The 12,761-nt window shown below is 47.2% G+C and overlaps 1 protein-coding gene across 1 annotated transcript in view; it reads left to right on the top strand.

Annotated features, from left to right (window-relative positions):
• The window catches only part of LOC128783009 (ubiquitin-conjugating enzyme E2 R2), a 154,592-nt gene extending 143,158 nt beyond the window's left edge, over positions 1-11,434 (top strand). The window contains exons 4-5 of the mRNA XM_053933586.1: positions 6,600-6,734; positions 8,454-11,434. Coding sequence (XP_053789561.1) covers positions 6,600-6,734; positions 8,454-8,673 — 355 coding nt within the window. The 3' untranslated portion in view covers positions 8,674-11,434. The remainder of the gene's footprint in view (positions 1-6,599; positions 6,735-8,453) is intronic.
• Positions 11,435-12,761: the final 1,327 nt, after the last annotated feature.

The raw sequence follows: 12,761 nt of genomic DNA, 5'->3' as shown, positions 1-12,761 counted from the left end.
CCTTTTGTTAACTAATGCCTTAGGTACTTGACCTCAGGCTTTGTGAACTGTAATTTGGATTTTGAGACCTTCAACCCTTTTTCCCCAAAAAAGTTTAATAGTTCTATGGTACCTGCCCGCACGTCCTCCTCCCTGTGTCCGGCTACCAATAAGTCATCTACATATTGTAGTAATTTGGTCCCTTTAATGGGCACAAACTCACTTAAGAGTTTTTCAAGGGCTTGTCCAAATAGGTTTGGTGAGTCTACAAAGCCCTGAGGCAAGGATGTCCACCCTAGTTGTTGCTTTCTATTTGTGTCCGGATCTTCCCATTGAAATGCAAAATAGTCCTGACTTTCCTGGGCTAGCGGGCAAGTCCAAAAGTCATCCTTTAAATCTATTACACTGTACCAGGAATCCGCTGGGGATATGTTATTCAATAGTGTGTAAGGGTTCGAGACTGTAGGAAACAAGGTTTTTGTCCTTTGATTTACCGCCCTCAAATCTTGCACCAGCCTGTAACTACCATCCGCCTTCTGTACCGCCAAGATAGGAATGTTATGTCTTGACATGCACAGTTCCAATGTGCCTTTCTTTATTAGATCTTCTATTACAGGCTTTAGTCCCTTCTTGCCTTCCATGGGAATGGGGTACTGTTTAATCCTGATTGGATCCTCCAGTCTCTTGATCTCGATGTGAATTGGCTCCATGTTTAACCTCCCCGCCTCCTCCTGAGTGTGCTACCACTTTAGGATTTATCTCATTCTCATCCTCAGCGGTTAATTTATATAAACTTACCATGAGCTGGGAGTCCTGTGCTATCAGGCTTATCCCTTGAACTACCATTAAATCCCTCCCCAGCAAATTATAATCTGCTTCTTCTACCAGTAATATGTTCCCCAGACAAAACTTATTTTCTGATTCTATTTCCACATTCTTTAAAACTGGTACCTTAAAGGGTTCCCCTTTAGCCCCAATGACCACCATTGAATCCTTGCTTTTAGTACATCCGGGTGGCAGTCGCTGAACTGTAGTTCTTTCTGCGCCTGAATCGACCAAAAATGCGGCGTTTGCTTTTGTTCTCCCCGGCTGCACGCAGCTCTTGGGAGCCCGGCTGTGGCGTAGCTTCCACGTGCTGCCGGGGTTTTCTGCTGCGGGTTCCCAGACACAGCTACCGTGTCCCGGGCGCGTGGGCTGGCCAGTCGCTGTTACCGTGCGCTAGGGATCCGGCAAAGAAGTAAGGAATTGTCCATTTACTCCGTGCTAGGCTGGAACGGTTTATTGGTCACATGGCGCGGTTCGATGGAAAGACGCAACTGCTCCTGGCACTCGCATGGGAGAAAATGGCGCCTGGGTGCCGGCATGGTAGGATTTTATGGAGGGGCGGGGTGAGAGGATCCATGGCCTGCCGTCCAATAGGGGTGGCTGCCATGGTGGTGACGCCAGCAACAGCAACCAATCAAGACGGCGCTGGGGCGGTTCCTGGGTCCCAGGGCTAGTAGGGATGCGGCATCAGGGAGACTGGCAGGGAACTCTCTGGCAAGGATGGGGATTGTCTGCCTGAGTGATTGGGGTAAGCTCCAATAGCACGCAGCTAGGAGCAAACAACCGCAGGGAGGGGAAATACGGGGGGTGCGCGGGATTACAGAACTTGACCTATCTAACATAAATTAAAAACCCTAATCTAAACTAGAACCCCAGGATGCAACACAAAAACACCAATTCTTGCTTTTGGGGTCCAATTCTTAATTTTATCAAGGGCTCTCCAGGTGTTCTGGACCCCAAATTATAAAGCCCCTGACTCCTCTAATCCTCCTGGAAGATCTGTTCATCCTTCATTCTCTTCTTGCATTCCCTTTTGAAGTACCCTTTCTGTTTACAGTAAAAGCACTCAGGGCTGCTTACCTGTTTGTTTATGCCTTTCTTCTGAGAGGGGTTCGGTTTTCCCTGAAGCCGTTGTGTTTGTGCCGGCTTTGCGGGGTTTTGTATCCGCTCCTGTTTTTGCGCTTCCCTTACTGCCGCTACCAGTACCCTTGCCTGTGCTTTTTGTTTTTCATCATCCCTTCTCATGTAAACCTTCTGTGCCTCCCTTAGTAATTATTGGAGGCTTTTCTCTTGCAAATTCTCTATTTTTTCTAGCTTTTTCCGTATGTCTTCCCATGATTTAGCAACAAATTGTGTTTTCAACAGAATACCCCCGACAGGCGAATTAGGGTCGGTGCCCGAATACATTTGGAGGCTCTTTCTCAGTCTTTCCAACCATTTGGTGGGTGTTTCATCCCTCCCCTGCCATTCCCCCAATGCTTTACTAATGTTCTGTGCCTTTGGTACTGCCCCTCAGATTCCCTGTATTACCATGTTCCTTAATCCTATCATTTTAAGCCAATCCTCCTCTGCCTGGGTGTTCCACGATGGCCTCTGTTCAGGCCATTTCTCAGCATCACTCCCTCCCTGGGGGTTCCTGTGTTCCCAATCTTTTATTGCAGCCTGCCATATCATGTCCCGTTCCTCAGAGTTGAATAACAACCTCAGAATGGTGCTGGTGTCATCATATGAATAGATGCTATTCCACAAAAATTCATCCAGCCTCTCTGCCACCCCTAAAGGATCATTCATTAATTTCCCCATTTCCTTTTTGAAAGCTCTTACATCCCCCATATTGATTGGCACATTTATGTACCCAAAGATTCCGGGAGCGGTTGGTACTTCTCTTAGAGGGTAAAGACTGGGTCTGTCCCCTTCCTCCTCGCTATCATCATGGTTTTCTCTCCGTGTCTTGCGCCGTGTTCTGCTAGCTGGAGGAGAAGCAGTTTCCCCGGCAGGAGGTGTGTGCCCAGGATCGTCTGCCTGTTGTGGCGTACGTGGGGGCTGGGAGGGACCCGGTGGGTCCGTCACCACCGGAGACGAAGGCTGTATGTTACGTGGCAGTGCCTGTGCCTGTGCAGGTTGAGGCGGGTGCCCCGCCGGTGCGAGCACGGGGGCCTGAGCCTGGGGAGGAGGATTCAGGTACAGGGGTGGAAGGTTGTCCAAAGGCTCCCAGGTCTCACCCTGGTTTACCTTACTGCCATGACTTCGGACCAGGAATAGCCTCACACTGGCATATTCCCACAATCTGGCATAGTGTCTCTCCTCACTTTCCGGCCCACTTTCTTCATATATACAATCAGATAATGCTTGACACATCCTTGAATCAAATGTGCCAAATATAGGCCAGAATTGATATTTCCCAATTTCCATGTTCCCCCATACCTCCACACAATAATGAATCATTTTTTCCTTAGATTTCCTCCGTCTCTCAGGGCAGTCTTCCCAATGTTCTAACATCCGTCCCAATGGGCTCCCCCTTGGGATTTCGGGCAAGCAATCCTGTTGCCCTTTACCAGGTTTACCCTGGGTTTTCCCCTAAATTTTACTCTTTTTCTGTCCCATTTCTTAACAAGCCTTCTTACCTTAATTCCTCGAAGGAAGTCCTTAAAGCAATCCCAGTCGGTACCGTGGTTTTAGCCTATTCCGATTAAATGTTACCAGCCTATCAGTCGCACAGTGAACCGATCTGTGGACCTATGGCTGATAGTGAGCTCTCTTACCTTTTCCCCGGACTCCCAAAGTCCTGGACCGAAGAGGTTTACCAGCTCTCACACACCCGAGAATGTACCTTCCCTTTTCAATCTGCTCGTGATTGAACCCCTGAACTCCCCGAGTTGCAGGCTTTACGCATGAGATGAGTTTTCCCGGTTTCATACGCTTCCCCCGCGACCGACCACTTTCCTCACAGAAGAGTGGAACTGCGATCCTGGGGTCTGCACTCTCCTCGTGACAGTGTCACGTCTCACACATGCACTCAAACACACCTCACTCAACCACGCGATACTTGCGGCCCTTTTCCCGTGTGGATTCTTCGTGCATGTAGATTTTAGGAGTGAAAAAATTAACTGCAGCCTCGGAGATTCTGCTCTGAGTTCCCGAGAGCTCTGGGCCCGTTTTATCCCCCTTTTTGATAGTGGCTCTGGCTCTGAGTTTGAAATCTGATTGATTCTGCAGGATTTCCCAATCCTGTCCGGCCACCGAAATCAGTAGGGCACCGCCCGGACCAAAGAGGGGGGTCCCCGGACCCCCAAATCAGATCATGTCGGGGTCACCAAGATTGTTATAAATGAATGCTCCAATTTATTAATTAAGGAAAATTTATTAAATTATCAAAGTATAAATTTAGGGAAAAAAAGGAAAAGCCACAATCTAATCAAAAAGGATCAGTGCCGAGCCCGGGTATTGGTGCTGGGTGACACACAGGTCTGACTGCTACAGCATAGGGTCCCTTATGTTTCACACCGACTGTCCTGCCTGAACGGTTTTTATATGATTTTTCCTGCCCGAGGCAGAGTCCCTTTTCTTCCTTTCAGGACTGAACATATTCATGTGGAGTTCTTTCTCTGCACGAACTGAACAAAACCATGTCCGGGGAGTGATGAATATCCATGATCGCATTCTGGAATCCAGTATTGAGATGTATCTCACTGATGGCTCCAGCTATCTCAGTCTTAGATATTTATCACGTATTCATCCATCGTCTGGGCTCCTCAGATCACCTTGAGGAACGACCCATCTCCGGGATGGACACATTCATTCGTTTGTAAATGAAGTTCTCCTTCCTCTCATCCAGGTGGTTTCGACACTGTGATGCAATCCCCGACACTGACTTGTGCGCTTAAAAATCTTTTTATAAGGGTATTTCTTACCAATACATATATAAAATATATATGACAATTTTTATCTGCACGAATTATCCCATATACACATAACAATAGTCTGTCACCAGGTTAAGTCTTTGAGGTTTGTATTGTGCCATCTTCCCTATGCTGATCACCAAGGTCTGAAGTTCATAAGTATTTGCTCTTCCTTCAACTATTGTCCTGTTGCCTTTTTCCCAACCTGGAAATGAAACTCGAGATAATTTTAGTAAGGAGGTAATATAAAGGGGGATCTTTATTTGAAGGCTTCCAGAGGCAGTTATGGAAAGATGTCCACAAAAACCCACCCCCCACAGAGGTGAGTACATTTTTATAGGAAAATTAGCATAATTGATAAAAAGCACCAATTAGGAGGACAAGTGGTGATGCAATTTCCCCCAGATCAAGCCCCTTCTCTGGAGTTCCCCATTCAGTACTAGTTGTACTTTGTCCATGAAATGTATCTCGAAGAGTTGTTCTCAACCTTGGTTCCCAGAAAGAACCAAGATAGCATTGGGGCCTTGTACCTCCCGGGGCTTAGAGCTCTGGAATTTTTGTTTTGTCTTTCTGCCTAGGGAAAGGCCATGGAAAAGTACTGGGAAAACTAGTCACTAATACAATAGACTATAGAGCTACAAATATATGTGTGAAGAATATATAAAACATAGAAAAAAAAATGCAAAACCCCAATGGCATCAGTCCTTAGTGTATTGGGTTTGCGTGGCCAGGTTTTGACATCAGGGGGGCTACAAGGGATGGCTTCTGTGAGAAGCTGCCAGAAGCTTCCCCCATGTCCATCAGAGCCAACACCAGCCGGCTCCAGGATGGACCCACTGCTGGCCAAGGCTGTGCCAATCAGAAATGATGGTAACACCTCTGTGATAACATATTTAAGAAGAAAAAAAAAAGTGGCTACGCAGTTGTAATTGCAGCCAGAGCGGGGTGAGAACATCAGAGGAACAGCTCTGCAGACACCAAGGTCAGTGGAGAAGGGGGGCAGGAGGTGCTTCAGACACCAGAGCCGAGAATCCCCTGCAGCCCATGGTGAAGACCATGATGAAGCAGCTGTCCCCCTCCACCATGGAGGACCCCATGCTGGAGCGGAGGGATGCCTGAGAGGGGGCTGTGAACCTGTGGGAGGTCTGCGCTGGAGCAGGTTACTGGTAGGGACCTGCAAACCCATGGAGAGAGGAGCCCATGTTGGAGCAGGTTTTCTGGTAGGACTTGTGATCCCATGGAGGAGCCACATTGGAGCAAGTGGTGCCTGAATGACTGCACCCCATGGAAAGGGACCCACACTGGAGCTGGAGAACTGTCTGTGGGATGGACTCATGTTGGAAAAGTTTGTAGATTACTGTCTCCTGTGGGAGGGACTCCATGTTGGAGCAGGGGAAGGACTCCTGTCCCTGAGCAGTGGCAGAAACAATGAGTGATGAACTGACCATAACCCCCATTCCCATCTCCCTGTGCTGCTGGGGGGAGGAGGTAGAACTGGGAAGGAGGGTGGATGGAGGGAAGGTGGTTTTTAAGGTCTTATTTTACTTCTCATTATCTTGCTCTCATTTTGTTAGTAATAAATTCAATTAATATCCCCAATTCAAGTCTGTTTCACCCATGATGGTATTTGGTGAGTGATCTCTCCCTGCTGTTATCTTAACCCATGAACCCTTCATTATATTTTCTCTCCCTTGTACAGTTGCAGAGGGGAGTGAGAGCAGCTTTGGTGGGTGCCTAGCATCCAGCCAACATCAACCCACTACACTTAGATATCCTTAATTATTCATAAGTTTTGTCTTTAAACATGTTTCTGATGCATCACCTAAAGAAGTTGTCAGCATCCAGAATCCGTGAATGTGTTAGCTCTGACTCTGCTGTCGTGATTACCTGTTTCAGGACTATCTTACTGAGTGTAATCTCTTTGCTTAATGAGCCCAACACATTCTCTCCTGCCAACGTGGATGCATCAGTCATGTTCAGGAAATGGAGGGACAGTAAAGGAAAAGACAAGGAGTATGCTGAAATCATAAGGTAAGCTTTGCTGTGTGTGATGCTGTGCTACTGGCCTCCTGCTTTGAATCCTATGAAACAGGCTGATTTCAGAATTTGCTGAAACCAGCTTCTTGCTGTGGTTACTCCTTTCAAAATGAATTTTACAGCTTTATTCCAAGTTCATTCTTCTGGACAGAAATGGTGCAAACTTCTGTCTTTGTATTGTTCTTTTTCAGGCTAATCTGGCACGATGCTCTGCAAAACCTATTGGCTGCTAGTAAATTCTAGTCTAAGTCCCTGTGTACCTTTGAGAACTGCTTGCATTGCTTGAGATGTGATTCAAACTGCCTTCATGGTACTAATTCTGTGCTTAATGCACTTATGAATCATAATCTTGTCCCTCCAATTTGAAGGAATATCAGTAGGATTTGGCAAGTGCTTGCACAGCTGGGTTTGATTAGCTGGAAGCGTTGCTTAGTCTTGACTGCCCTTTTCTGAGAAATTCATGGTTCATCAGGTGCTGTAGGGAGGTGATGTAAACTTGAGCCAAGATTGCTGTGGAGTGGAAATGGGCAGCCCATACTGCAGTGGGATGGCTGTCACACTTGCCTGGGGCAAGACCACATATACCTTGACTGCTAGCTGGATATACCCCTGGTTGGAGCTACGCAGAGCAGTCAGTCGCTGTCCTGGGCTGTGCAAAGAGCCTTGCTGGGAGGTTATTTTAGTCCCCTCCAGCTGCATTGGCTTCAGCTGGATGTACTCCATAAACAGAGTATGGCAGACTGGACATGTGGGTGGGAGTAAAGGAACAGGCTGCCATCTGCTCCTCTCCCTGCTGGGAGGCAGCAACAGTTCACAGCTCAAGTACTGCTGAGAGGCACCAGCCAGAGCCCATCCTGGAGCAAAGGGAAATGATGCTGTTGAGACAGGGACCAAATGAATAGACTCCATGGTGTTCAGAAGGCAAAGAATAATCTTTATTAGGAAGTAGCGTTCCTTTTTTATAGCCAGGATCGCTAAGGTGAAATATGATTGGTCTCAAAGTGAAAACCTTTCACACCATTGGTGCACTATGAATAGCACACTGTGGTAGAACATATCTATAAACAACATGAACAGAAAGAGAGATAATAATTGTTTTCATTCCTTCTCCTAACTTTCCCAGGCTAGGCCTGGAAGAATTCTCTCTCTTTTCTCTCTGACTGAACTGAGAATATCCACAGGGAAACACTTGTTTCCTGCTATCCTCAGTGTTGGGGTTACAGCTGCATCTCAGAGTGCAGCCACATGCTCTTACCCTCCAGTGGGAGCTCAGAGCTGACAAATGCTTGTGGGAATTAGAGTTTTGAGCATGTTGGGGTAGAGTCAGCAGTGGTGGAGGGTGGCTGTGGATAGCATCTCTGGATGGCATTTCCTAAGTCATCTTAGGAAATCTGTGACTATCCCTTCTGTAACAAATGTAATGGATTTTGCTTTGAGTTCTGGCAGATCTCTAATGCAGAGTCCTGTATAATAATTGATTTCATATATTGCTGAGTGTGTGTGTGCTGCAAACACCCTTGGAGTGCTCCCAAGCCTGGGGATGCAGGAACTAAATCTGTTTCTAGTGATGCTTGTGGTGCTTCAGCCAAACATCAGCCCACCTGACTGAGCTGCCAGGAGGGCTGGGCAGGGGCTGGTTGGGAGGTGAGGAGTTGAGCCACACTGCTTCCAGCACATGGCCCTGCTCATGTTGCTGTGTCCTCCTCCCCACAGGAAACAGGTTTTGGCTACCAAAGCTGAGGCAGAGAAGGATGGCGTGAAGGTCCCCACTACACTGGCAGAGTACTGCATCAAAACTAAAGTGCCTTCCAATGACAACAGTTCAGATTTGCTTTATGACGACTTGTATGATGATGACATTGATGACGAAGACGAGGAGGAAGAGGATGCCGACTGTTACGATGATGATGATTCTGGCAATGAGGAGTCGTGACCTGCTCCTTCTATGCCCCTGTACTGCCCTGTCAACTCAGGCCAGAAGGGAGCAGTGGTAACCTAGCAGCAGTCCAGCAAAAAAGTAGTGGTGGGAGGGGGGGATCAAAAAAACTGTCTCCTGCTGTCTCCTGTTGTATGGATCTGTTTGCTCCTTTTATATGGACCTCTTAGAGACCCTCCACAGAATGTCTGAATTCTTGCATTCTTAACCCTTTCATCACTGTATTATGATTTCTTTTTTAAAAAGAAATTCCCTTTTTCACTTCTACAAAATGCTCAGTGAAACAGGTTTGCTTGTGTTTAGATTCTTGAATTAAATACAGTCTTGCATTGAGATGTTTAATGTATTTAAAGCTGGAATAAACCCATTGGAAGATGAATTTTCAGGACCTCAAGTACTGCATTTACTGGGAAGAAAAAAATCCACACAAAGAAAATTGCCAGGGTTTAGCTTCTCCATTAACAATAATAGTGTGTGTACATTTGTTTAACCTTGTGGTGGTGGCTTTTCCTTTATAAGGTGTGGGGTGGAAAGTGTAAAGCTACTGTGTGTTGAGCTTGATGGGATGTTACTGAAAGGTACAGGAATCTGCTTAGCCTGATCAAATTAGGAAATAGCTGGCCCCTGGATCCCCAGAGGGCACAATCAGCTTTGTCTCTGAAAAAGGCTTGTGATAAAATAAACACTAAAATAAACACTTAACACTTCACGTCTCTACAACTGAGCCCTGGGTTGCATTATTTTTTTCAGACTAGGTTTGGATTGAAAAAGTTTAATTTAGCCATTCTTCTGGGATCTGCTGTCAGCTGCCCCTCTACTGAGGGAGGAAAACAGAAGTGTATCCCACTGCCCAGTGGGCCAGCATTCATCCTGAACTTCTTTTTGGCAGTGGGAGAGTCTCCTTCTCCAGTGCTTGCTAGTAGCCCTTGCTTCCTGCAGCCCAAGTCCAGTGATGGCCTGAGCCTTCTTTCTGTTGCTTATGTAGGTCACCTGTTGGTAAATGCAGCTCTGCTGTAGCTCTGTGGGGGTGGCAGAAGATAAAACTCCCTGGGGCAGCCAGGCTGTTCCTGTGCCTGCAGTGGCTTCTGGGACATAGGGCAGAGAGATGGATGGGTGCTGGGCTCTCTCCTGCTTGGCTGGGGTACAGGTGGATGTGTGCAGCCCCACAAAGAGAAGGGTACACAGTGCTTTCAGGCTGATGCCCTGAGCTCAGCCTCTTGCATGATTTTGGGAGCTCTTGGCAGAGCTTAAGGCCCTCAGCACCCTCACCCCATTGCAGTGTGCTCTTGTTCAGCTGTAGTGCAGTGCCCTGAATTCACCTTTCACATGGATTGGCAGCCAGCCCTGCCCTTCTGCGCTGAGCCCTGGCAGCCCCAGGAGCAGATCAGAGGTGCTGGCCCTGCTTGGGTGAAACCCTCTGTTCTCACAAGAGGCAGTCAGGCAGTCACCCTGATAAGAACTGCAGGCTCAGGCATTTGGTATAGCTTGGTGGTTTTAATGATACATCACCAGCTGCAGTCCCTCAAGAGGTACTTTGGTGGGAGTAAATTTTGTTCTGTGATCAGCTTGGTGGGAAGCAAGGAGCAAGATGAGAGTGAGCAAGCTTAAAGGGTGTTGCCTGGAGGGAGAGGAGGGGAAGGCAGCCCTCGGGTAGGGGAGGAAGGCCTGTGGGGCTCTGTTTGAAGTTATCAGTGTTACTTGGCTGGGGTTTGCTGCAGCAAGGACAGTCCCTGTCCCTCTGCCCCAGCTTGTGCTAGTGTGCCCTCAGCAGAATGAAGGCAGCCCAAGTGGTAATACCTTGTCCCCAGTGTGTTCTGTGATGACCTGCCCTCCTGCTTGCTTTTTACCTGGGGAGGCAGCTGGAACCCTCCTGAAGTGTCCCACAAGGGCTCTTTCAGGTCATCCTTCCATCAAGGACTAACAGCCCCTGGTGCTTTTTGGAGCCAGCAGCAGGGCCCCCCCTCAGCTCCCAGCTTCACACCAGCCCTGGGAGGGTGGTGCCAGTGTTGGCAAATGGGCCTTTGGCACTCGATGCAAGACTGGTCTCAAGGCCACACTGGGCCAGGAACATCAGTCTCCAGCTTTGAGGGGCTGTTGGGGGCATGAAGGAACAGAGTATGGCAACACTGGCTGTGCTGACTTGGTTTGAAATGATACTGCATCTTTCAGGATTTCCCTTGTATTTTTGATTGTCTTCACTGTTCACTGTATGCTCTCCAGTGAGTTGTATTTTCGAGCTTGGTGTTGTAAGATGCATTATCTCATGTTAACCTTTTGAAAGACAAAAAGCAACCTATTTTGAGAGCTCTGACCATAACCAAACTAATTTCTCTTCCCCACTGTCCTGTGCAGTGTCATTGCTTGTTGACTTGCTGGTTTCATTTTTTGAGATATAAACTGAAATGAGGGTATTGTGTTTGGTTTTGGTTTTTGGGGTTTTTTTTTACCTATTTAAGAAATTGTGGAAAAATGTTTACCTGATCTTTGTATTCTGGTTTTTTTCTTAACCTTTTTCTCATCTCAGCTGATATTAGTGTTTACATTTGCAACTACCTGCCCTTTCAAATGCAGTTTTCAACCATTCTGAAACCAGCAGGGTACACTACATTTCTTAGTAGTTTTCTTAGCTGAAATCCCAGATGGTTTCCTTTTTTTCTTCAGTATAATTTACCAGAAACAATTAACTGATGCATTTTTGTGTTGTCTTCCCCTTCAGTAGTTTTGTCTTTTCTGCACATCTATTAATAAAAATGTAAAATGAAAATATGCCAGTACTGTTACTTCCCTGTTAATTGAGTTGGTTTATTTGCATGGGTTACTTAAAGCTTTGAATAACAGCTGTTCACAAATTCAGTGGTGCTCCAGTATCAATACATATACATAAATATCTACAAGGTTATTGGAAAACTGAAGCTGCTGACAGCTGTCTATACCTTAAAGAACAAACTGATTTGGAGAAGCACTTTGGCAAAAAGCCATGAGCTTTGCTGTTATATTTATTTATTCATGTTAAGTCAGCAAAGAGGAGACCAGGGAGAAGACTGTTAATGGTATCATATGACTGCAGCAGGATGAAAGGACTTGGAGTAAAGGTGGTGCTGGCATGGGGTTGGGGTGCTGCTGGTAGCCAGTTTTCTGGGGCAAGGTGCTTTGACCTCATGCAGAAAACTGGCAGAGGAATTGAAGTAATCACTGCCAACCACCCCTTCAGGGTGCTTGCCCTGCCTGGCCCATGCTGTTCCCTCCAGGCTCAAGAGTGGAGAAGTATCTGTTTTTGCAGTGCTGAAATTAGCAGGACACGTGTACAGGTGTTGTATTTGCTATACAACATTGTTTGCAGTACAGCAACGTCCGAGTCAAATGTGTTTGGGGCCTGAATGTTTCTGCTTCACAGCCATGCTGGAGGAATGGTTATGGTATTGCAGAGCTGACTTCCTAGAGAAGTCTCCACGATGGGGAATGAGATGGTGCTGTCTGGGCCTTCTGACTGGGATCAGGCCTGCTTGTAGCTCCTGCCTGCCTTGAGCTGACAGTAGCTTCTTGATCTAGCAGAAGGTGTTGTACCAAAACCAGGGCAAACACTCCACACTGCCCTGCACTGGACAGGTTGGGGTTTTTTTTCTCCATTTCCTTGATGGCCAAATGCAGCAGAGTAACCTTGGTTCTACCATCAGACTGTGGAACAGAGACTTAGAGAGGAAATTGCTGCAGAAGAGCCCTGTTGGAGCTGATGATAAGGGGAAAACATCCTGTTTAGGCTTGCCAGGGGCAGGGGGAAGGGAGGCAGTAAGTCTCTAGCCTGCAGAAACAGATTGTTGTATTCCCAGTGCAGGATCGAGCACTTTGCCTTATTAAACCTCACCACAGACTTTCCTCCTGATGGAGGCCCTGGACTTCATGGGCAAAGCAAGGAAGGACAGTGCTGCTGTGCTCCCTCCTTACCATTCCCAGCTGCTCCACAGGGCCTCAGACAGAGCACAGCAAATGCAGAACATGCTTGTGGCAGAAGTCAGGGTGCTGCCCAGGATCCCAACCCAATGCAGCTGCCTATGAGCTTTCAGTACCAAGGTGTGCTCACTTTTGTC

This window comes from Vidua chalybeata (genome assembly GCF_026979565.1).
Source record: "Vidua chalybeata isolate OUT-0048 chromosome W unlocalized genomic scaffold, bVidCha1 merged haplotype SUPER_W_unloc_6, whole genome shotgun sequence".
NCBI classification, from domain to species: Eukaryota; Metazoa; Chordata; class Aves; order Passeriformes; family Viduidae; genus Vidua; species Vidua chalybeata.
The sequence above is the reverse complement of the archived record's forward strand: the minus strand, read 5'-3'. Positions and strand labels throughout refer to the sequence as shown.